The sequence below is a fragment of the Hippoglossus hippoglossus genome, chromosome 20 (assembly GCF_009819705.1).
Source record: "Hippoglossus hippoglossus isolate fHipHip1 chromosome 20, fHipHip1.pri, whole genome shotgun sequence".
NCBI lineage: Eukaryota > Metazoa > Chordata > Actinopteri > Pleuronectiformes > Pleuronectidae > Hippoglossus > Hippoglossus hippoglossus.
In genome coordinates, this window is record NC_047170.1 from 4,057,516 (window position 1) to 4,081,442 (window position 23,927).

General features: G+C 44.9%; 1 protein-coding gene across 2 annotated transcripts; it reads left to right on the plus strand.

The window, feature by feature from the left end:
- The first annotated feature begins 973 nt into the window (after positions 1 to 973).
- jcada (junctional cadherin 5 associated a) lies at positions 974 to 22,273 on the plus strand. Of its 2 annotated transcripts, none has more exons than XM_034572301.1 (5): positions 974 to 1,316; positions 10,940 to 11,479; positions 13,601 to 14,530; positions 15,268 to 18,881; positions 19,983 to 22,273. In XM_034572301.1, the coding sequence occupies exons 2-5, from the start codon at positions 11,106 to 11,108 to the stop codon at positions 20,015 to 20,017; spliced, it is 4,953 nt and encodes a 1,650-aa protein (XP_034428192.1). In that variant the 5' UTR covers positions 974 to 1,316; positions 10,940 to 11,105; the 3' UTR covers positions 20,018 to 22,273. The 2 variants fall into 2 exon arrangements, with proteins under 2 accessions (XP_034428192.1, XP_034428191.1); XM_034572300.1 differs by lacking the exon at positions 974 to 1,316 and adding an exon at positions 1,371 to 1,643.
- Positions 22,274 to 23,927: the final 1,654 nt, after the last annotated feature.

The following is a 23,927-nucleotide window of genomic DNA, read 5'->3' on the forward strand; positions in this document are numbered from 1 at the left end:
TATTTTCAGGGGAACTCAGTTATATGCAACATCTGTGTCAATATTATGGAGATTTTAGGCTCCTCTGTTCTTTTTAAGAGTTGGAAACGGAGTACAACTTTCAGCTGTGAAGGCTTGGAGCCAGACAGACGTAAAGGATAGGATTTGGCAAAGCTCACAGGAGAGAAAACATTAAAAAAACAGTGGACTTGAAGTTTGAAACAACTGCTCTAAATAACAAAGTTGTACATAGGTTAATATTTACAGAAATTAAATTACTTATTTTCATTGTCAATTAAACTATAAAACATGAGAAAGAAAGAGACAAACATGTCCATTATTGTTCTATTAAGCCCAAAGTGACATCATCTATCAGGTTTTTATGAGGAAAGAAAGGAAATGAGCAAAGAAGCAAATTGTCATGTGTGCCAATGTTGAAGGAGATTGAATCATAATCACCTTTCAAAGCCTACATACAAAGCCTATACTACTCCATATATATATTAACATAAATAGCCTATACAGACATGGATGTCTGAAGGTGACATGCATTCTTATTTGCAAGTTATCAACCTTCTGACATTAGTTAGTACTTCTAGGTAGGTAGACTAGGTAGGTTGGTAGGTGGGCAGGTAGGTGGGTAGGTAGGTCGGCAGGTAGCAAAGATAGGTAGACTATGTCGGTAGGTAGGTAGTTAGCTAAAATAGGTACAACGAGGTTACAAAGTGTTTCACACAAAAGGCCATGGCAAAATGAAGAATCGATTGTAATAAAAGATATTCTGTTCAGTCCAATTTAAGAGCCAACCGTTGGGTTTGTCTATAAACTTAAGGTCAACACCTTAAGTTTATAGACAAACCCAACGGTTCCCAATGTAGGTGGGTAGACTATGTAGGTAGACTATGTTGATAGATAGATAGATAGATAGATAGATAGATAGATAGATAGATAGATAGATAGATAGATAGATAGATAGACAGGACAAGAGACATAGGGTTAACAGTATTTATAAAGAATCCTTGAGAACGACAGAGAGGATATCTATGTTTCACATTTGTTAGAATCGCACTCTTATTTTAGGATTAAGTACAAATCACAGGCAAATGTTTCCATGTTCCTCCAGCATGTGTGTGCAGAGTGCGTTGAGACGCTGAGTGTGAAGTGACCTTCTGTGTGAGCAGCATCCAGCTGCCTCCCCGCTGGAGAGGAGGGCAGCCTCCTCACTGCCGAGTGAGCACAGGGGCTGTTCCCTCAGCAGATCTCAGCTCAGTCCGTCCACAGCAGCGGCCGGGAGGACCACTGGAGACTAGGCGGCCCCGCAACCCCGCATTTCACAGGTAAAGAAAAAAGTGGCTTCTGCTCGAGCCATACGCAGCGCGTTGTTTCAGTGTTTTTAATTTGACGACACATGCTGAGGAGACGAGCTGCTGTGAGTGCGTGTGTGCGCGCGCGCGCGTGTGTGTGTGTGCGTGTGGGGCAGACAGCGGCTGGGATCTTGCGCTCCAACATTTTCCAGCGGCTCCCTCACTCAACTCTCAGCCGAGCCGCAGCAGCTCCTCCGCCGCGCGCTCCTCTCCCGTGTCCGGCTCGTCCCTGCCTCCTCCGCCCGGGACCAGAGGATCGAGGACGGCACCGTGGCACTTTCCGGACGCGACGTGCAGAAGGTGAAGCCGTGGGAGGATGGCGGTCTGTTATTTACCTTTCCTCCCTCTCTAAGTTGAAGCGTGTGTGCGGCTGCCACAGTTTTGCGGACGCGCTCTCCTGTCAGCTGAAGGTTAAAGATTGCTGATGGAGCTAGCCGGGCTAGCGTTAGCGCCGCTGTGCCGCTGTCTGAGCTGCGGGGGAGAGAGAGGCCAAACTCCGTCCAAATCACGCAGTTTTATGCGTCCTAGCTGACGAGAGGGGATCTGGATGGAGAGGAACACAAATTAAGCACTCAAGCGAAATACTGTGGTCATAGCTTGTTTTCGGTTTGCTTTCTGCGTTACTCCAAACATCTATTAATTACTCTTATAGAATTTCAACTTGTAGAATATTGTTTTCCTGAGTGCTGTTCCATCCACGGTGAGCTGTGATGGGAGACATTTAGCAGCAAGAGTTATAAAACAGTGTTGTCATTGAAATGCAGTCTCTGTAGTGGGTCATTTATACGCCGAATTTAACCGAGGACCTCTGTTGATCAATAGAAGGTGTTAGGTCTTGTGAAAACAGCCCCGCACCTGGATTGCATTGTAGCGAGACTTTAAACAGGCAGATGTTTAAAGGAATTCCTGTTTGCTTTCCCCCCCTCCTGCATCTGTGAGCTGCGCGCATCGGGGGCTACGGGCTAGAAATGCTACCACAGCAACCTGCATGGGAACCAGCGGGGCGAGCACGATGCCCAGCCTGTCAGTCAGTTCGTACCGACATGATGATGATGATGGTGGTGATGGTGATGATGAGAATCGGGTCCAGAGACGCGTGTAGCTCTCGATTCTGCACGGATGCTCGGGAACGCCAAATGGCAATGTAAATGAGCTGCGAACAGCCGTTGGCAAATGGTCTGCCAAGTTCAGGTCGCTGTGATGTTTGCATGCTGTCACTTTGTCACACCTGCAGCATGTTTGCACGATGATGGCTGCTGCTGCTGCTTGACCTCTCTTCTCCTCCCCACCCCCCCCCCACACGCTGCCTCCTGCACGCACCGCCTTGTTTTATAACCTTGCATGGATCCACTGTCACAGCAGCCATCCTCCTGCTGTCACTCGGCTGAAATTGGTAAATGTTATGTGCTCAGATTTACGTTGGGACTATTGGATGCTGACCTTAAAGAGGTTTTTATGGTGTAGTTACATTTTATAGCCCATACAGCCCTCAATGGATGGAACACTTGCCACTGCTCTTCATACCTCACATTTTGTCACAGGGATTTCAGTTGCTTAATGGCTTTAATTTGAGATCTTGCACGTACATTGCCGCTTGTCGGTTAGGGACCTCCAGAGGAGAGACTGTCAAAGAGCTGATCGCTTCAAGATAATGTTATTACCGAGTTATCACAATGTTGTTGCAGCGAACAAACGTCCACCTATGAAGTAATCCGACTCACTGTTATTAGCACTGTTCTCTCATGCCCTCAGGTATGATTATTCTAGGTAGAGTTGTTTATTGTATTTATGGAAGTACTGTTAACGCTGCCCAGGAGTGAGCCGTTCCCTCTCGCCAAGACCTTTCATAGCTCAGTGAGCTTACATCAGATACTGTCAGTAAATGTCAGCATATGGACGTTTTCTAGACAGAGTGGGCCGGATTTGTGGATACCAGAAGCTGACGAATAAATGAAAAAAAACATACTGCAAAAAAAGAGTCCAGATCAGCAGCAGCTAAAATGCAGTTTGAGCAGAAAAGAGTGAGAGAAATCTTAAGTGTGTGTGGGCGCATGTGCGTTATGTGGTGGGTCTGTCACACATCCTTGAGATTGAGATGGTGTGTGAACGCAAGGCCCCTGCTAGATGCCCTGAGGGGGGGCGGAGTGTGGTGGGACGGGGAGCGTATTAGGAAGGGAAGCAGCTCATTAATTCCTTCCAGCAGCCGAGGAAAGGGTTGGTCAGCGAAACTGGAGGGGCCCTCCACAGCTATGAAATGAGTCACACCAGTTTTACTTTCAGGAGTGGTCCGAACAGAGAGCGATAAGTACGGGCTGGGATTACTTCCTGGTGCTGCAGCCAGTCTGGTTATCCTAGGGCTAGATTTCCCCTTTCCACTATTGCTTGCGTGTGTGTGTGTGTGTGTGTGTGTGTGTGTGTGTGTGTGTGTGTGTGTGTGTGTGTGTGTGTGTGTGTGTGTGTGCACTAGCTGTTCTAACATCTTTCATGGTAGACAGCTCTTTCCTCTTTCCTCTCTCTCTCTCTCTCTCTCTCTCTCTCTCTCTCTCTCTCTCTCTCTCTCTCTCTCCCTCCCTCTCTCTCTCTCCCTCTCCTTGTCTGTCAGTCTTGAGCTGTATTTCTAGGCCAGTCACATCAAGAAAATGAGTTTTTCTGCCATTGGGTAGCAGCAGCTGAAGCCTCTGAAAGTCATCTGATGTTTGCCCGGCTACAGGGATCCCCTCGGAGGTGCTGCCTGATGTCACATGTGATGTCAGAGCAGAGGTGACGCAGGCGGGAGGAAGGAGTCTGGTGGGTGAAGCCAGCCAGAAACGTGTGAAAGCTATTGACATCTGCCAGTGCGGCTCTCAGAGCGAGAATACAGAGCACTGAATCGGAGGCATGAAATGACGTGGAAAGCACACCCCGTGCATATATTGTTATGTCCTGCCTGAGTGCTAGCCTGGTGGAAGTCCATATGTTTGGCAGATGGTTGAGCTGCCTGCTTTGTGATTTTATGTTTCTCAATTTTATGCCCATGCAGTGATTAAGCCCTTGAGATAACCCTGACCATTCATTTTCATGTGTTTACATAGCCCTTTTTTCCACATTCGTCAGGCCATCCATCACGACAACACTTCAGTTACATCGTGTGGAAGAGCCCGTTCACCCCACCTGTAATCTGCATCACAGACTGCTGTTGCCGCCTCCCTTCAGCTGTCTGTAAATATCATGCGCTAAATGTGTTTAAGCTTCCTGGTTATAGCATATTCTCTTGTCTATGTTAGGTTGTTTATTACCGTTCCTTCTATAATAAGGAGCAAGAGGCATGCTGGGTCCACATCTGATTAGCAGGAAGCCAGAGCATTGCTAACCCTTTGATCACTGTGTTCCTGGCTAATAAACCATGCCACTGTCATCTCAAGCAATGCTCGGACCTTGACAGACACTAATTACCATGAAGCAGGTTTGGCAGGCTCCGAAGCAACATGGCCTGGGAATAGTTCAGTGCAGGTGAAGCCTACTGTGTAGCAGCACTGTGCCTCGTTGGATTAGTGCGCTTAATATGCCCCCTCCTTTATGTTTTATTTTCCTCTCACATGAAATGATGATTCTGAAACGCTGGCACGATCTGTGGAGCAAATGCTCAGCCCTGAATCTCCTCTGCACATAATGCATGAATGTTGGATGCGTTCGGTTGAAGAAAATCTCATGACGCCAAATTCCTGCATTTGAGCTAAACTGAGCTAAGCATTCTTTACAATAGAAAATGAGTCCATTGATGTAATTACCTTCACGTCGGCAGTGTCTTATGTGTGCTGTACAGCTTTGCCACATGCGTTAATGAGCCATTAGCTACGCTGCTCCTACGCCACTTGTCATAGAAATGTTTGCACGAAACTCTGATGACGAACGTTCGGGTGCTCAGCTTTTTTGACAGCCTGAAAATGAGTCTGAAACCACGCCACAGTGCTGCAGACTGTGATGTGTTAGAATAGGATGGGATAAAAACAACACCAGCACCCCCGCCCCTCTGGCCCCCCTCCCACACTCCCACACTCCCACACTCCCACCCCCATCCTGCCTTTGATTTCGCTGCCAGTGGAGTCTGACTGCAATAAGTTTTGGACTGTGGCAATGCAGCGGGAATATCTGAGCAGCCCACATGCTATTGTCTGCAAGCTGCCATTCACAAAAGCAAAACAACTGTTGCCATGGGATGTGCTCAACAAAATAATGCGAGTGGGTGTTTTTTTGGCTAAACCTTTCCACATGAGCTAATTGACTCACAATGCATTGGCCTAGCCTGTTGATGTACTCTCTCCAGCAGGAGGGTGTGGATGCTGGAGAAAGCACATGGGTTGCAACGTGGTGATGGGCTTGTCATGTGCTAGACAGGGACATCTTTTCATTTAAATACATGCCCACCTGTTAGAATTAAATTACAACCTTTGTCTTTGGTTGTTGCAGCAGGATATAATTGGCCTAAATTAGTTGCATGGCTGCTGAGTCCAGTGGGATTTTCCTGATGGATTGCCAGTGTCCAGAGGGCAGAAAGCTCCCCAGATAACATGCCCACACTTTATGTTGCTGAGTTACAGTCTACCTGATGTGCAGAACATTGTGCTTCCTAGAGGTCAGCATGGGTAAAATATGGCTCGAGGTTGCCCGGCTGTTTATTCCTCCGGCCTCAGCCAGAAGCAGGCGTCCAGCTTCTTTTCCCCAGGACAAACAGGAGCTCGCAGAGAGCCTGATTGGAAACATTTGCGACACCGTCGGCTCTCCTCCGTCCTCACAGCTACGCACTTCCTCAGGAAGAGAGGCGGCCCCTCTGCTGGACACAGTGATGTCACATAGATAAACAATCTGCGGCCCGTTGCTGTTTGCTGAATGTGATGGGCTGTCATCCCTGAGAAACCCATGTGCGTGCACAGTCCAAACAGATGCAGGCCAGAGACGAGCCAAGTACACACCCACTCGGGTCAGTTGTTATAGATCCAAGGAACAATGTGGTGGGGAGGTGCGGCTCTTGTGGAATATTTTAGGAAGCAGACTTATCGTCTTTTGGGTTCCAGGCGCTGGCGTTCGAGATTTCTTTTGTAGTGGTGCCTTTATTCTGGAGCCTGTTAAATCCAGATTGTTTTTGTCTGTAGTTCTCCACTTTTAACAGGGATGTGCTATTTTAACACATCTCTGTGTCCTCCTCAGGAACACATTCATCACTGTTGCTCAATTTGTTTTGAGCACAGTGCAGAAACTCTTCACTTCTGGTCATACTTTCATGGACAATAATGACGTTTCACTGTCTAAAAAGTTTAGTTACGTATGCAGTGGGATTTATTCCGCTGCCTGTAACCCATATAGTTTGGACCATTTTCTAACACTGCAGTTCTGTCCTCCCTGAGGCCTGATGAAGGTCTCTGTCCTGCATTGTCTGCCACCCGTGCTGTCCCTCTGCTTCCCTTCCCGCCTCCCCACCTCTCCACCATGCCCTCATCTCAGTTGGGTCATGAATAAGGAGCTGACACCAAACTGTCAACCTGCAAGCCGTCATGCCCCTGCAGCCTGCCGCTGGTGTAGCCACCAGTGTAAGGGCACGCCCCCCCCCCCCCCCCCCCCCCCAACTCTCACAAAAAATGCTTGTATCCGTTTTAATAAACAAGCCGAGGCCTTGACATGAGTTCACTTGACCTGAAAAGTGGTGGTCTCTGAGGTCTTACATATTTCAGTGCATATTAAATGTAAAAACGATGATGTTACAGTAGCAGTGTACAGTGACTTATTAGAGAAAATGTGCGGGCTGGTGTGAGGGTCGTCTGTAGGGAAATGCCAGCCCCCATGTGGTTCTGTTTATTTTTAGCTTACTTTGCAGCATGTGTTATCCATAAACTTTATCATTAATTTCTCTCTTTGAGCGAGCCGGAGTGTCATTAAAAATAGAGCAGATCTGCACTTTTTTTTTCTTCTTCCCCCCCGGTTGCCAAATTCGAGCGCCTTTAATGCCAGTCTTTTTCACACAAGAAGGCATTGTAACGAAACACAATGTTGTTGTGTTTGCGGGGAATGAAAGCCGACCATTGTTTGATACCACTGCTTGAATCTGAGGTTTTATTTGAAATAAAATGGGTAATTCCATTGCGTAACAGCATTAGCAGTATTTAAACGGAGCTTGTCATGGGAAGGAGGGAGTGGGGTTATGTTGGGGGAGGGTTGGGGGGTTGCTGAGGGAGGGCAGGTCACTTTTACGGGATGTAACTCCTTACTTTTACTGGTGATGGAGATAATCCTCATTTGGTGATGACACCAAGAGCAACTGACTGAGATTAAGGATTTAGCTCGATTAGACAGCATATGGATATTCAGATAAGACAGGTTATCTGCTAATATCATAACAAAAGGGAATTATCATATTAATAAATAATAACCCTTTACCTAAGCCTCACTTAATTAAGCCTCTGCCTGGTTGGAGGGATAAGCCTCAGCTACAGGAAGGAAAGGGTATGATACCACTCTCTGATCCCAAAGCTTGAAATGAGTTCCTGTAAGGGGATACCTGGTGGTGCTTCTTAATTTAAAGTACAGACGAAAATGTTTACACTTCAGAGAAATGTTCATGTTGGTCATGTGAGTTTAAGTGAATAATCTGAAGTGTCAAATGGCAACAAAACGACCATATTGGATTGCATTTTGCTGCCATTTACAGTATGTCAGAATCACAGTGTGAGTTATTGACCATAGTCACTGGCCTGTTTCCCAGCACAAGTTCAACTGAAGTTCATGAAGAATTGTGTTCCTTTGCTCATCTTGAAGAAAATGAAGCAGAGAAAACCCTTTTTCTGGATCGCAATGACATTGTTGACAAGAACGTCCCAACCAGACTCAGGACTGAAGCCTCTCCTTGAGGAGATTATGCAAAAACACAAATGGAAAGAGTTAAACTCAACAAAAATATGAACTGGGCAGGCGCCAAGAGTCAATCCTCCAAAACTAACAGGTTTAAGGTTTTAAATTAAAAAAAGATAATCGTATTAGAGAGCCAGACATACAAAGGGAGCGGCATTTCACGGTCTTGGATCCTGTTAATCACCTAGTAGGCTATCCTACGGTTCAGGTACAAGGAGGACTATAGCAAAGGGAGGGAGCAGGGAGGAAGGAGACACGGGTAGTGATGCTGCCCTCTGAGTCAGGGCTCCATTTATAGAATTTTTTTTTTTTTCATCTCTATGGCGCTATCATGGCTAAACAAATGCCAAGAAGCTAAACAAATGCTAATCTGTTTGCTGCTGAATACATTTCCCTCTGTCTCGGCCGTCTGTTTTCCAGAGCCGAAAACAAAAGCAATTTGACTCGTGCCATTAAACAATCATAGTGGGATTGGCTTTTAAACTGTCTGAACAGCGTTTGATTCTGGCAACAAGTCCCACACTGCTGCTCCTGAATGCCATTTCTTATTAAGGACAGCCAGGTTTGTTGGCAGTCTGTTTCGCTGGAGAGTATTGAATGAGTGGGCTGCAGCAGCATCTGTCCTGTTGACAAGGCAGCAAGCGTGACTTCATCAAGGGCATTACATCATGAGCAGATGCACCCTGGGTGTCATCATTCACTTCCTCATCGGTTCGTGACGCTACTTGTAGTCTTTTTTTGGGGGCAGGAAGCAAATGTCATAATACTTTTTAACCTTTGCAGTCTGTGCAGATTACCCGCTTTGTGTTTGTGGTGTCCCTCTCCAGCTGTTCTATTTTCAAGCTCGGTTTAAACACTTAAAAATAATGGGATTTAACAGACAGGGCTACAGCTATCTGTTATCGATTAGTGTGCAGACGGTGTAGTCTACACAGTGTCAGAAAATAGCCTCTCACATTTACCCAGTGCCCAAAATAACTCCTTCACATCACTTGTCACGTCTGAACAAGAGTCGAAAACACTAAGACATTCAATTTACTGTCTGTTTGTCTGTCTGTCTGTGGAATGCTCAAGAACTGTTCATCTTATCGCCTTGACATTTGGCATTTGTTTTGTTAAGGGCCCGTGGGAAGTGCAGTCAAATTTGGTGCAATTTGGAAACATGACGCGTTTAACAATAAAATCTGAATAAACAGGTGACTCACACTCTGTAGCAGCGGCGGCTGGGAGTCAACAGCGTAATTGATTTTGTCAATCATCAATCCAATCAATCAAATTTAATTTGTATAGCCCATATTCACAAATTACAATTTGTCTCATAGGGGTTAACAATGAACGTCATCCTCCGTCCTTAACCCTCAACAAGAGTAAGGAAAAACTACCAGAAAAACAACCATAGGAACCTCAGAGAGAGCCACATGTGACGGATCCCACTCCCAGGACGGACAGAAGTGCAGCAGATGCCACGTGTAGCAGAACACATCAACAAACTTACAATATTTACAACATTGATTCATGACAACAGCACATTCACAATATTGGCATCAGCGAGTTTCTCTGAACCTTGAATAAACAGGTGAGCGGCTCTTTGTGCAGCAGCAGTGGAGCAGCCACTGACTGAATCCAGCAGCCAGTCTGCACTTGCTGCGGTTCAATTACTGCAGGTCACTTTAACAGTTTCAGAAAGAAAGCTGCAGCCAGAGTAACCTCAGGCCAAGCTAACAGCCAATTCCACACAGGCAGGTTTAGAACAGGCACTGCACTCGTCATTAACATTTTGAAAATCACCAATATTCATATTTGAAAAAGAGGAGCAATTGAAATTTTAATAAAAAAATGACTTGACAACTTAAGTAAAAATGGAATTAATAGAGTAATATGTCAGAATGTTTTTCGGTCAGTCGAATACTTTGCTAATTGTTTATGGAAACACACCATAAAGGAAGGCATGGAGCGTGTGAAATCATATACACATCTTTTAACAATTCCATACTTTGTGATCAATTTTAAGTTCTATTACTTTCAAAGGGCTGTGTGAATACACCTAACCTTAATCCAACCCAGAGATATATTTAGAGGACAGCTGAAAAAAAATGTCTTCATCCTTTTAGACTTTAACCGTAACATCCTTTTTGAAGGAGTAGAGATGTAAAAAGAGACAATGCAGAGGTGAGCAGAGAGGAATACAATCCCCTAGTTGGCTCACTGATGTAAAATGTGAGTAGCGGTTGGCTGCTAACAGCCACTGTATGGAAGTCTCCAGGGAGCCCAGTGTAAACAGTGGCATTTTGTGCTTTCACTGCAGCACCAGCAGCCTTCTGAAAGTCTTGCTGCCGCCAACGATCATGTTATCGTGGTTTGTTATTTAAGAGTGCATGTTCTACCTCCCAGTCCGACTTAGTTCTGGACGGGTTTAGGTGCTGGTGATCTCCGAGTGAGTTCGGAAGAAGGTTGTTGCTAGGAGGACTGGAGAAGAAGAGGAGGCAGGCAAAGGCTGCTGGTGAAGGCGGGTGATCTTGGTTTTGTCGTGCATGGCAGCTCAGAATTTGGGTCCGGGGATCTCTTTTTGTTTTCGTCCTCTCAACTGTCCACACGGGTTGGGACCCTTGACAAAAGCTGGACACGGGTAGAAGGGATAATGGTTTTACCGTCACCTCCTATTTTCTGTCTCTCTTCTTGTCTCTTCATGTCATTCCCCCTTTTTCTTTTTTTCCCAGCAATGGCCTCAGCTGCGCAGCTGTGCCGGTGATCCTGCCGCTGCACGTAGGGAAGAAGCAGAGACGCCTTGACAACCGACCTACCTTCCTCTCCACAAAAAAGAAAAAAAAAAGAGAGAGAGAGAGGGGAAAAAATATAACCACACCAGCATAAACAAATGCGACCATGTACAGCGTGGAGGACCTCCTCATCTCTCATGGATACAAGCTGCCCAAGCATACCACCACCCCCTCCTCCACCCCTACCCCAGCCCCCGCGTCCTCGTCCCGCCAGGCGTCTTCATCCTCACCGCCGTCCTACAGCAAACACCACGAAATCCTGGAGAACAGGCCCGGCCCCCGGACAGTGAACGGCTATGAAAGGGGGCCCGGGGCACCCTACGGGAACGGTGGTGGAACCAGGCAGCCCCAACCGTACAGCAGCGGCTGCACCAACAACAACAACGAGCCCAGGGACAGGAGCCAGCCCAGGCGGGAAGCTGAGAGCCGGAGCCACATTGACACCTACTCTTTGGGAGAATCGCTGACCTCGGACAGTGGGTAAGACACAGTACCTTGAGATCAGTAATGCACTCCTGTCTGCATGCCCTGTCCTGATTATGGCTTGCCCTCACACTTCTTTGATTGATTGGTAGAGTTTTGAATTGTTACGGTGCCTAATTGGAGCACGTGAATGAAAATGAAGCTTGTCAAGGAGTTTTCCATGAGGATTTCACATCATAACATTAATTGAAGTGCTTAACACTGCCGCTCAGTCCCTTCCGCCATCTCGTCCTCACTTTTATCTTTCCCCTTGTGTGTCTTCCTTTTTCCAGTCAGGTCTTGACGAGGGGAAGAGTGAGAGGGGATAATGTGTGCTGGAGTCTTAATCTGCCACATGGGACCTTGGAGTTGTATTTAAAATAGCTTTTAGGAAAAACCTATGTGACCCATTTGAGCATGCCCAGTCTTACACATGCAGGTTGCCAGGTTTGTTGGCATAACCCCTTCCAGATTCTACCCCCATACATGACCCACATTCCTAGCTGGCTTCCACTTCCACTCAAAGGCTTTACACCTACTTATATAATGCATTGACCATCAATAATACAAGATCCGTGTAGGGTCTATTTAAATATGAATATGGAGAATAGGCTATATTTAGCTACGTCTGGAGTTATGTAATTGAAACCCTCTCGGATAAGGACCGCATGATATTTCCAGAGATGTCGCCTGTCTGCAGCCAATCTGTTTTTTCCTAAAACCAGGATTGTTTAGTTTGCCTATTTGCACCAATTCTGGGGGTTAGTGTGCTGTAACTGAGACAAAGTCAATACAGCTGTTCCAATGTCCACACAATTAGGCAGCCTTGTCAGATATTTTTTTCCCCCTGTTTTCCTTATATTTTGTTTGGCCGACTTTCCTTTTTCCCCCTAATCCCTTTTCGCCACCAGCCAGTGACAGAGAATCTGAAAATAGTCCAATGACCTTGAATAGTGTGTTAGTGTTTTATTCTTTCACTTTTTGGTTTTATTCTATTGAGATGAGTAATCCTCATTTTTCATGTCGCTGCTCCACCAGTGCCATTAGAGCTTTCTGTTGGGAATGTCGGAATTGCTAAGACATATGTTCTGCAATTTCAGTCTGTTGTTTGTTCACCCTCCTTTTTTTCTCCTCTTATCCAAACCCGGTTTGCCCGGCAGCCGTAGTGTTGATAAGAAACAGGCCTAATGTAGAGCTCGGATTGAGAAGTGCAACTTAGACCCAATTAGACTAATGACGGTAACTCATCTTACATGAGATGCCCTCAGATTTAGTAAATTTGGCATGGCTACCCCCCCCTCTCCCCCAGCAAGCATCTCTGGCCAGTGATGACTATGGACGGAAATGTCAAGGACGTTCAGTGGCCTCGGCCTCGCGGGTGTGTACACATGTGCTTGCGTCTTGTTTCCGTTGTCAGTCAGTCAGTCACTCCACAAATAGACTGAAATGATCAACCATTGCATCTTGTTGTAGCCCATCAGTTCTGCCGTCAAACATCATCTGCCATCCACACCACAGTGTAGCGGGAGCTTTCCTTTCTCTGGTTTGGTGAGACGCTACTTAGTTTCTCAGAGCTTAAGCTAAAGAACAGAGCAATAGAAAGGCTGTCAATGAAACGTCCTCTAAATTGTTGATCTGTCTTGGAGGACATCTGGGACTAGCAGCCACTGTGTGTCATTGTGTAATCTGTTCATTATGCTCCATAGAATATCACAATTACCAGGCACTGGCGTGCTACTCGTGGTCATCTGTCGCCATCTAGTGGGATATGAATTCAGTGTTTTAATCTATCCAAATGACAGCGCAAAAACAATTTCTCATTTTCCCTTTATCACGACCTGATGGTATTTAATGGCCCGGAACAGCTGCTTGTCAATATTTTTAATTATTTTATTGTTTGAATAATTAGAAATGCTCATAGCCTCACTCGAATGATTGTGAGTGTGTGTAGCCCAGTCGAGTGTCAGCATGTTTTTCAGAATGGGGGTTTTGGACAGTCACAGAAATTGTTTGACGCAGCTCCTCTATTTCAACTTCAAAAAGGTGTAGGAGTAAAGGGATCAAGATGCTGTTTAACCTCTGACAAACAATTCACTGAAACATACCAGTGCTTTACATCTACTTTATGCTTCCTCTCAGGTTCTGTGATGGCACCAGAGGTCCACAGCCACAGGCAAAGGACGTGGCCTACTGGAGGAGAAGAGGCCAGGACTTTACTGTGCTGTTGGATTACGCTAACTTCAGAGATCCCCACGGAGGAGGACAGGGGGGTTACAGCAGGCCAGAGGGGCCACAGCAGGCTAGGGGCCAAGAGATGTCTGCAGAGGAGCGTCAGAGGGCGGCTCAGGAGAGGCAGCGTTGGGCAGCCCAGGCTCAGGTTCAGGCACAGGCCCAAGCTCAGGCCCGCTGTAGAGAGAGGGATGCGGCTCTCCATCACTGGAAGATAGCGAGTGAGAGGAAATGCCAGAGCTTGGGGACAGATGAGTGGCGTCCAGCCGTGAACTTTGGCCGCCAGCTGTCACAGAGTGAGGGTGAGCGTTGGGCACAGGAGCAGCAGCGTCTCCATGCCAGGACTCCGGAAGGCATGGTAGTCCACCCCAGGACCAAAGCCAAATCCCAGTCCCTGCCGAGGATGTTGCAGCCTGAGAGCCTGCAATATGTCGAAATAGCCTCATCTGGCCAGGAACTGTATAGGCGGGTCAATGGCCAACCAATGTCACACCATGACCTTTACAGGACCCCCCGCTGGCAGGAGAACGGCAGGCCGGCTAGTGCTAACCAACTCTCAATGACACCAAAGCCCCGCTTCACCCGACCCCCCAGACCACCCTCTTATGAGATGCACCAGCAGATCAGGGGAAGCTGTGAGGTGTTGTCTGGGAGAGACTCTGTCATTCCCCAGTCCAGGGACAGAACACCGCTTCCCATATCAAGGACAGGTGACCCCCAGCTGGACTATTTTGCACAGGACTCTGGACCTCCGGGATACATCCCTCCGCCATCCTATAAAAGAGCCCCTATAATGGCAGGGGGGCACCGGGGGTATGGTGACATTGCTGTTGACTACAGGTAAATTATCATTTTTTCTGATTTATCTTTAACTATATATTCAAGAAATCTTTTCACTTTACATTACACTATTATCTTTTGAATGAAATGGAAATTGTAGTAATAATAATAGTGGAGAGAGTTGCAATACATGAAGGAATTTACTTTTACCACTTCTACCAAATATGTCAAGAAATTAGCTTTAAATTATTTGTAATACATTTGTATGTGAAAGGAATATGAACATTAAAATTACAGTTGTTTGTTGGACAATGAACAATAATAATGCATTTTATTTGTATAGTGCTTTGAACAATGCTCATAGGCACTTTACAAGATTACAAAAAACAATCTCTCAGTGTTCATGATCAGAGATGGCACAAGATCTTTGTTGTATTAATGCACTAAAAAGCGTAAAAAAGTGTGAAAAAGCATTATTAAGACTACCTATTTAGATTTTAGACCCTGCGATTTATGTCTCTGAATGGGTTTTAGGATCTGCATTAACATTGGAGAAGCTACAGTCTTCTCTAATTGCTGTCTGTTCGGTAACAACATTTGTTGATGGCTATCAATGTATCTGTCCAGTGCAATAAAGCTACATTCTCACTCACCAACCAAGCATACAGCAATGTTAGATTGGCTAACATCACTTTTCACAACCGTTTTTTATAGTTTCCTTTTGTTTTATTGCTTTTTGTCTTGTTGAAGTCAGTGTTGCTGAAATATAACTGGATCTGTGTTGTTTTCAATTCCAGGTACCGAGGGGATGTGTACCAGCAGATACATGTGGCTCCAGATGGATCTCACTGGCTCACCAGACATCCAGTAGGTTCCTGGCCGGATCCCCAGAGAGAGAGGAGCTTGTCCTGCCAGAAGCAGCTTTATCCAGTGTATACTTCCCAGGAGCACCCTGGTGGAGGGGTCCAGTATATCCCCTTCGATGACCCGCGCATCCGCCATTTTTCCTCAGCCCTGGGCGGCAACTCCTTGACGGACGCTGACAAGATCCGCCACATTCGCAATGAGCTTCCCAGCGTCACCGTGTCGGAGCCTGTGTCCGACGACAGTGCCTTTTTGCCCCCACCGTTGGGGCCTTTCATCGCTGCCAAACTGGCCGATGATGCCAACCAGACGTCTTCTAGCGGGTTTGACAATGACAATACCAGGTGGCACAGTGATTTGCACAAAGATACTGTCGATAACTTCCCAGCAACTGACCAAAACTGCAACAACAGATATCCCAAAAACCAACGTCCCCCTCTATCTCCCTCTGCAACCTTCCAGGCCCCATTATCAAGATCTTCTTCCCGCCAGGGGTCCAACTCAGACCAAGTGTTTTCAGAAACCATCACACAGGTGAAGAAAATAGCCCCAGATTCAGGCACAGAGAACAACAGGAACACAAAGAGAAGAGTGAGTGAGACCATCTTCTGTCTTGTGTCTGTCCCTGTTCACACACCAACAAACATTAATAAAGACTTGGCAGCAGATCAGAACAACAATGAGACAATGCCAAGCCTGACTGTCACTAAAACAGAAACCTTTGCTGTAGGCCTCAGAGAGAGCCAAAGCGTTCGGAGCAAGTCTGTGAACGAGATGCCCATCAAATCCCACTACTCTCACTTTCACACCAGCAGCACATCCTCAATGAGGAACTATAAGAGGGCTCCTTTAAGGAAGGAGATAATAGATGCCTGGGCACTCCAAGCCAGAGAAGACAAAGAGTTGTGCTATGCCGGGTCCTGGCCTGGAAATCAGTACCGTAATCAGGAAACACAGACTGGTTCACCATTGACAGTGGTGAAAAGTCCAGAACCCCAGAGTCCGCCTGGGGGACAAGAGCCTGTTCAGTCTGCCTCAGACACAACCACAGACAGTGGTTTGGGGACAGACAGTGGTTGCCCTTATGGTTACCCTATGGCGGGCCAAAAAAACCTTCATCCCTCCAGCAACAGCGCCTTCTCCCGTCCCAGTCTCAGCCCAACACAAGCACCAGTAATGCAACTCTCCCAGCAACCCTTACAGCAGGAGCCGTCCTCCCCATCCAGGGCCCGTGATCAGGGAGACCAGCAGCCATCCTCTCCAAGGAAAAGCAACTCCTGTCCCCCGGACAGTGCAGAGCAAGTGGCCTTTGGACAGTTTCTCTTAAAGCCAGTGAACCGAAGACCGTATGATGCAATTGGTGAACTGGAGTGCATTAATAAGGAGATGGAAGACACAATCAGCAAGAGACCCCAAGTAGGTCAGAGCGCTGATTATCTTGATGGGGTGAATAACAGACTAGACCCCTTTAAAACAGGAGCACATTTCACTGCTGGTCCAGAACCAGGCAGGGAAGCAATCAGTCTTCCACCACTGCACATGGAAAACCCCACAAATTTAAAAGTCAGATCAAAGTCCTTGGCTTCTACCGCTGATCTAGACTGCATGGACATAAGGACTGCATTCTCCAGGCCACAGGCCAACAACATGCCACCAACAAATGAGCTCTCTGTTTTCCCCAACCCAGGCCTAGAAGACAACTGCCTCCTGTCCTCACTATCCCTTCACAACGACTCAACCCCGTTCTATAGACAGGACATCCCAGTCCCTGAAGAGTCCTTGCTGAGGGACGTGGGGCTTACTGTATACACAGAGACCCCTGGCGGCCCTGGGGAGCCAATGCAGCGATCTCTCTCAGTCCCGTCTCCACTCAATCACAAGGAGCTTAGTCAGACAGTGCAGCTCTTGTGGGACAGTAGGGTAGCACTTGTTAAAAATGGTGATTGCCCCAAGCACAATTCAAATAAAGAGCATCAAGCTGAAGTGGACACACAGAGAAAAGCTAAATCAGACAGTGTTCCACTATGCAGGGGTGATGTGAATTTAAGAATCTGTAGAAGCAGGAGCGAAAGCAGCAGATCACCCAAGAAAGAATGCTCCTCACATATCACAAGGCTGAGCAGGGAGGTTTCCTTTGTGTTCAATGACAATACGGAGAGATACGCCATCTCTGAGCCTATCTCCTATAAGAATGAGTCAACAATAGCCGATAAGCATCTGGAGAACTTACTGATTCAGGAGAAGGCCAATTCTTTGCCTGCAGAGGACCTCAGCAACCTGTATGAGGTCAAATGTGCAAAAGGTATTCCCGAGAATGAGTCCATTGAGCAGAGGGCAGCACGGATCCTGGGTATAGCTGTTCCAGTGGAGGCCTTGGGAGTGGCAGACAAACAGTCTGAGGACAACCAGGATGAAACTGACGCCACAGTGGCCGAGGAACCACTAAGTCCAAGTGAAGAGGCAAAGCAGGTGATAGGAGAGTGTGAGCAAGTCAAAGAGGAGTCCCTGATGGTTCATGGGGCAGAGACAGAGGAGGTGAAGGAGACAGGATTAGGGTTAGACCAAGAGGAAGAGAATGAACAAAAGCACAGCAATGACCACAGTGATGGTGGTGAACACAACCAGGATCCTGAGACTCAGTCAACCGCAGCTCTGGACCTGCCTGAGTTTCCCCCCAGTAAGCTTACCCTATCCCTGCCTGTCACACCAAACGAGAAGCTAGCACGGAGCATGTGTAATGTGGAGAAGAAGGGGCGAGGTGGGGCATGCAAACTAATCGAATCCCTGCAAGATAAGCTCAACACTTCTGCTTCTTCATCTGCTACATCTCTGAGCAGATCGACCACAGACAGAATGACACGCCTGAAAGAGCTGGACTCAGTGTCCCGAATAAGACGCCTCAGTCTCAAAGGTTCTGAGTCTGGAGGAGATATTGTTTTGGAGGAGAAAAGGGTAGACACAGAGGAGAGCGAGGTTCAAGAAGAGGCAAAGGAGGAAGTTGAGGAGAAGCAAGAAGAAGAGGAGGAAAAAAAACTGGAGGAAGCAGGAAGGGAGGAGGTAGAAAACTCAGATAAACATGAAAATGCACATGAAACACGTGACAAGTCAGGAGACCCTGAAGACGTCGGTGAGCCTAAAGGGGAAATGAAAGAAAGGATATGTAATGAAGAGCAAAGACAAGAAGAGGAGGGAGGAGAAATCAATGTTGAGATTGCACTGAAAGTAGACAATAAAAGGAGTAGAGAAGTCGATGTTGAATTAAAAACAGAAGAGTCTGAAGGAGAGGTGGAGCGGAAAATTGTGGAGGTGGATATAGAGAAGCCTTTGGAGAAAGTGAGAGACGGACAGAATGCAGAGGAGGTCAGGAAAGCTGAATCGACAAGGCAAAAGTTGCCCAAACCAAAGCAGCGCACCAAGCTGCAGAAGCCCCCTCTGCTTCCTAAACCACGCAGTGTTCCCAAGAGAGAGATAACGCTGCCACTCAGCTTCAGCTCTGGGATCTGTGGCCCCTCGAACATTGAGGATGAGGAGATGCATCCGGTCTCAGGTGGGTACCAAAGAATTAGGAGATAAATGATTTGATCTGCTTATTTTGACTTGAAAGTAAAGACATACATGATACATATGATAATGGTTTGAACTATTTGCAAACAGCTTTACTGATTTTGATACTTTTTTTCCGCAATTGTTTTCGTAGCTAGGCTAGCTGCTTAGCTTACTATACTTTGCATGCACACATGAGTGCACTAACCTTTCATCCGAGGCTTCGTATTAACATCCATCCCGAGAGATCCGATGTCTCTGTGCGTTGGAATGAGCGAGCAAGCGAGAAAAAGGGGAAGAGAGAGAGAGCAGTCATAGGGGTTGAATGAATCTCGTTTAGCTGCATGTGCTGTGAAGATAGATTTGACCGATGGACGTATCGGCCATGTGGTGATCATTGTTGATAATGTGGTGGTGGCCACAAACAATTAAACATATGGACACTGAGAAGAGTTCAAATACATTTGTGAAACTGTGTGATTGGATCCCTCAGGACAGATGTTAACACCAGATCCTTCTCAGATCTGGTGTCAACAGCTGTTCTGAGTGATCCATCACAAGTGGTGTTAAAGTCTAAGTAAAGGTGTGAACACATTGAGGAGGCATTTGAGATCCAATCAGAGACCAGATTGGGAGGTGGTTGTGTGACCAAATTATTTCAGCTGTGTGAATGCAAATGGGTTCTGTGCCACATATGGAGGACCACCTACTCGGCTTACATCCGCTGACCTGCTCCAGTTTCATAATGAACCAACAGCACCAACTTCTCTTTTCTTCGTTTTCGTTTTTTCAAATGAGTAAAATCTTATACTGTACTGTAAATATCTTATTGTAAAGCCATGCACTGCACATTAATGAGCTTTAAGAAGTGTTTTTAGACATGTTTCAGAACAGCCTGGGTAACTGTTACCCTTACCTAACTCGCAGACAGATTGTCATAGCTTTTTTCATATGAAGCAAATAAGTGCATTCAGTGTAAATGTTGGACTTTTCCTTCAAGGTCCACCTTAGTGAGAGAGAGATAACTTGGCTCTGACACTCTGACTCTACGACTTATCTTTAATGGTGTTGTCTAATTTTTTTCTTTTCTCTATTTTCTCATCAGACGCCTACGACCCCAGTCGGGTGGAGAGAGTGTAACCTCTGACACTTCCCTTCACCACTGGGGAAACCTGTCTTTCTCAAGTTAACAGCTTTTTCCAACAACAAAGGCTTTCATCTCACCTCATGGCTTTGTCTGCCGTGACCCCTCCAATACTGTTACGCATTACTTCTCACGGAACTGACTGTCCTGGTGCTGCGAGAGCATTTTTTTCAACAGCCAAATAAAGGCACCACTGGTGCCAATTCTCCAGGCCTTTTCAACCTTGTCATCCTCGTCCTTCCATTCACTCCACCTCCCGAAAAGGTTTATTTGCTCAAGCAGGCGGACTTCCTCCTTTTGAATTTGTTTTATTTTGCTTTTGGAAAAATGCGTGTCATTATTCCCATTCTGCACTTGGGCTCCTTCGATTGCTCGGGTGTTGAAATATGAATGTAAAAGTGCTTCTGCTCTGCAAACAAAGGAAATGTAACAGTGAAAATAAACAAGAAGGCAACAGTATTGCATTACAATCAGTATTAACCTACGCCAAATGTAAATAAGAAAGAGTTATTAGATTTTATTAAGAATATAAAAAATCAGTTTAAGACATTTAATTGCAGAAGAAATGTATATTTTCTTATCTATGTTAAGAAACGACTAGATTTTTGGAAGTGTTGTCTTTGGGTGTGTTACTAATAATGAAACCCCCTGCTCTTTATTCTTATACTTGTGTGATAGAGAATGTACTCAGAGAGCCGGGATTGCAATGAGAAACACTGTGGTCGTTGAATAGATTCACTCAAGAGCAATATAGATGTTGTGTTCGGGCGTCTGTGACATGATTTGAGAGGTAAGTCTCCATTTGAAGGAGCTGATCTTATTTAAAGGTTTGCTTTGAAGCCCTACCTTTTGGTACAAGTGTTAGATTCGCACTGCTGAGATTATTGGCTTTATGTCACCAGCGAGCACCTGATAATCTCCTCAAATACTCGGAGATTACACTCGCAGGGATTCGCGCTCGCACGCTCAGCGGTGCCATCAGCGATCTCAACATGTATCAGAAACGTCTGATTTAAGTGTTATTTTTGTTGATCCTCATACTGTTCAAAGAGAAAAAATCTATATTTTGTGGCATTTACAGAAGTCTATATTTAACCGTGGGGATTCCTTTGTTCATATCTTAGTTTCAGAAGTGCTTTTCTTGCAGGAAACGATAGATGTAGCTATATTGATCGCAGTGTGCCTTGTACACACTGTTTCTGTGGAGAACTTCATCCGTGTGTCACACATCATGTGTTGTCCGTTTACAAATCCTAATTTAAACTGGACATCGATGATTCATTTAACTTTCACCAACTAAAGAGACATTTGGAGTTGTTTAGGCAATAATAATAAATATTAAGCTGAAGGTGCTTAGTATTGACGCTGTACAGAACATAGCTGTTGGAATATTACAGTATCTGAACATGATAAATAATTTAATGTTGACATATCAGTGCTTTATAAGTTGTGGGCATAAATGGCAATTGGTTTACACTCACGTCACTTATGGGGTAGCAATACAAGTAATTAAAAAAAAACATACCAAACAGAACTTTGTGCTATGCATTGGACATCACCATTCACTGGGTTTAATACCAACATTCAAAGCGTAAACTGGAAGTGGTTTTGCTCGTTCGACCCTGTCACTCTCTGATCCAGCTGTATATGATGTTGAACCTGTCGGATGTGGCTGTAGACACGTGCATGGAAGTGGCTCGAACTCGGCTTCACCAGTGGAGGCTCGGTCTGAGGTTTCGTCTTTTGTCCTGTTACCCACCCAGTACCCGTACCTCTGTGTTCCAGGTCGCGTGTTATCTGGCTCGTAGGTCTTTTTTGTACTGCAATTCTTTGTAACATAATATAGACGATTGGTGCACATCTTGCTTTGATATTTTCTATTTTCATACAGAAGTATGTACAGCTTCTTTTGTATGCGCGGCATCTTTCATTTTCTTTTTTCGTGCATGAAGTGCGTAAGACGTCACAGAGAGAGAGAGGGTGTATTTGCATATAATTGCATTTGGTACTATATAGTCTATCCAATAAACGAGTGTTATATTTCATATAATGTATATTTTATTTTCAAAGGTTAAGCTACATATTTAAACAGAACAAGGTATTTTTAGATTTATTGTGAAAAGGGAACTGTTTTTGAAGGCACAACATTTGTCTATATTTGCTATGATCATTAAAATGGTCGTAAATAGAGACAAGTTTGTGCTGTTGTACAGTACTGCAGACTATTCATAAATAAAAGTCTTTGCATGAAACATGTTGCCTCTGATTTTCTTCCACTCATTATTATGATTTGTTTTTTAATGCAATGACAAAGGACTGTTATGCAAGAAGAATAATGCTAAAAATAAAGGCCAACTATATTCTGTTCTTGTTGGGAAATCTTCTTGTAACCATGGTTGTGTTAACATGTTCGGGTGATGTGTCCTGTTACCTTCGAGTTCCCATTTACTTAAGTGAAAATACAGATAAATAAGTTTAAAGGGAAGGTTTTTAATTTGAACATGTTTTGAATAAAAATATCAATATATGCAGGTAAGAAAACACTTTTAACAACAAATGTTCAAAATAGACAAATAATTTGACAAAAACATACTTAAGTAATAGTACAGCATTCAACTTCTCTATTTGAGTAAAAGTAAGTACTTGCTTTAAAATATACTTGAAGAATTTAAAGTAAAAGTACTTGCTGAGTGTAATCTATCCCTAATGCAACAGTCTACTACTTCATTATAAGTGTTGGTGGTGTATTTTAGGTGAGTGCTGCTGCTGGTTTAATTTAGTTTTAAAATATTTTAAAAAATGGGAACATGTAATACAATGCATTGTAAAAATGTAGTGGAGTAGAAAGTACAGATATTTTCTAATAGCTGTAGTGGAGTAAACACTGAAAACAACCCCAAAATAAATCTACTCAAGTAGAGTACAAATCATGGTACAAATACAAGTTTACTAAAGTACTGTAACAAAGTACATGTACTTTGTTACATCCCACCACTGCCACCAAGTACAGAGCACCAAGCTGTGTGTAAAACTCTGTAGAATGTGTCCCATGTGAGCAGAATATAAACTCAAACAATCGATTTGAGGTTGACATTTAATTTTAGACCCTGCAAGAAATTAGTTTAAGGGAAACCTATTCTGGAACTCAGTCAATTTATTTCCACCACACATTTTTACTTGATCAAATTATACAACCCCTTCGAAGTGTAGTGAACCTGGAATCTCTGGGACCTCTGTGACTGGCCCATGTTGCCCTGCTGCAACTGTATACTAGTCTCAATATGAAGTCCAGAGTCAGAGAAATATACCAATGTATAACCTACAATGCTGCATTTAACAAAACAACTATTATAATAAACATAAGCTGTACAATAACTACCCAAAGAAAGCATTTGATTAAAGAAGATTATACAACTGAGCGAGCGAGCATTAAATCCCAGTTTAAATCGATGAGTAAAACATTCCCATGGAAAGAAACAAGCTCTGTGTGACGTCCAAGAAAAGAGCTGCAATTTATTGTGGTTTACATCAAATACCGTAGTAGGATGAATGAATATATATACATAATACATTTTATGAATTCAATTATAATTCAAATCACAGGAGCCTTCTAAAGATGGATGACTGTATTTTCTGCTGCTCCTGGCTGCGTCCCAGCACTTGAGTGCATCAAAAAAATGAAGGATTACTTTGAATGGCTCGATGCTGACGCTCACTGGAGCTGTAATTTAACTTTTCATTTACATTAAAGTACAATTACCTCTATATTTTATTCCAATCTAGTCCATGTATCGTTGATTAGTGACTTTACCTAAGCCGTCTTTTTCACTCTGTTCAGTACAAATGTACACTGCAGTAAATCCTCTGTCTGACCGCTGGTTATCAATAAAAATGCTGCACTAGTAC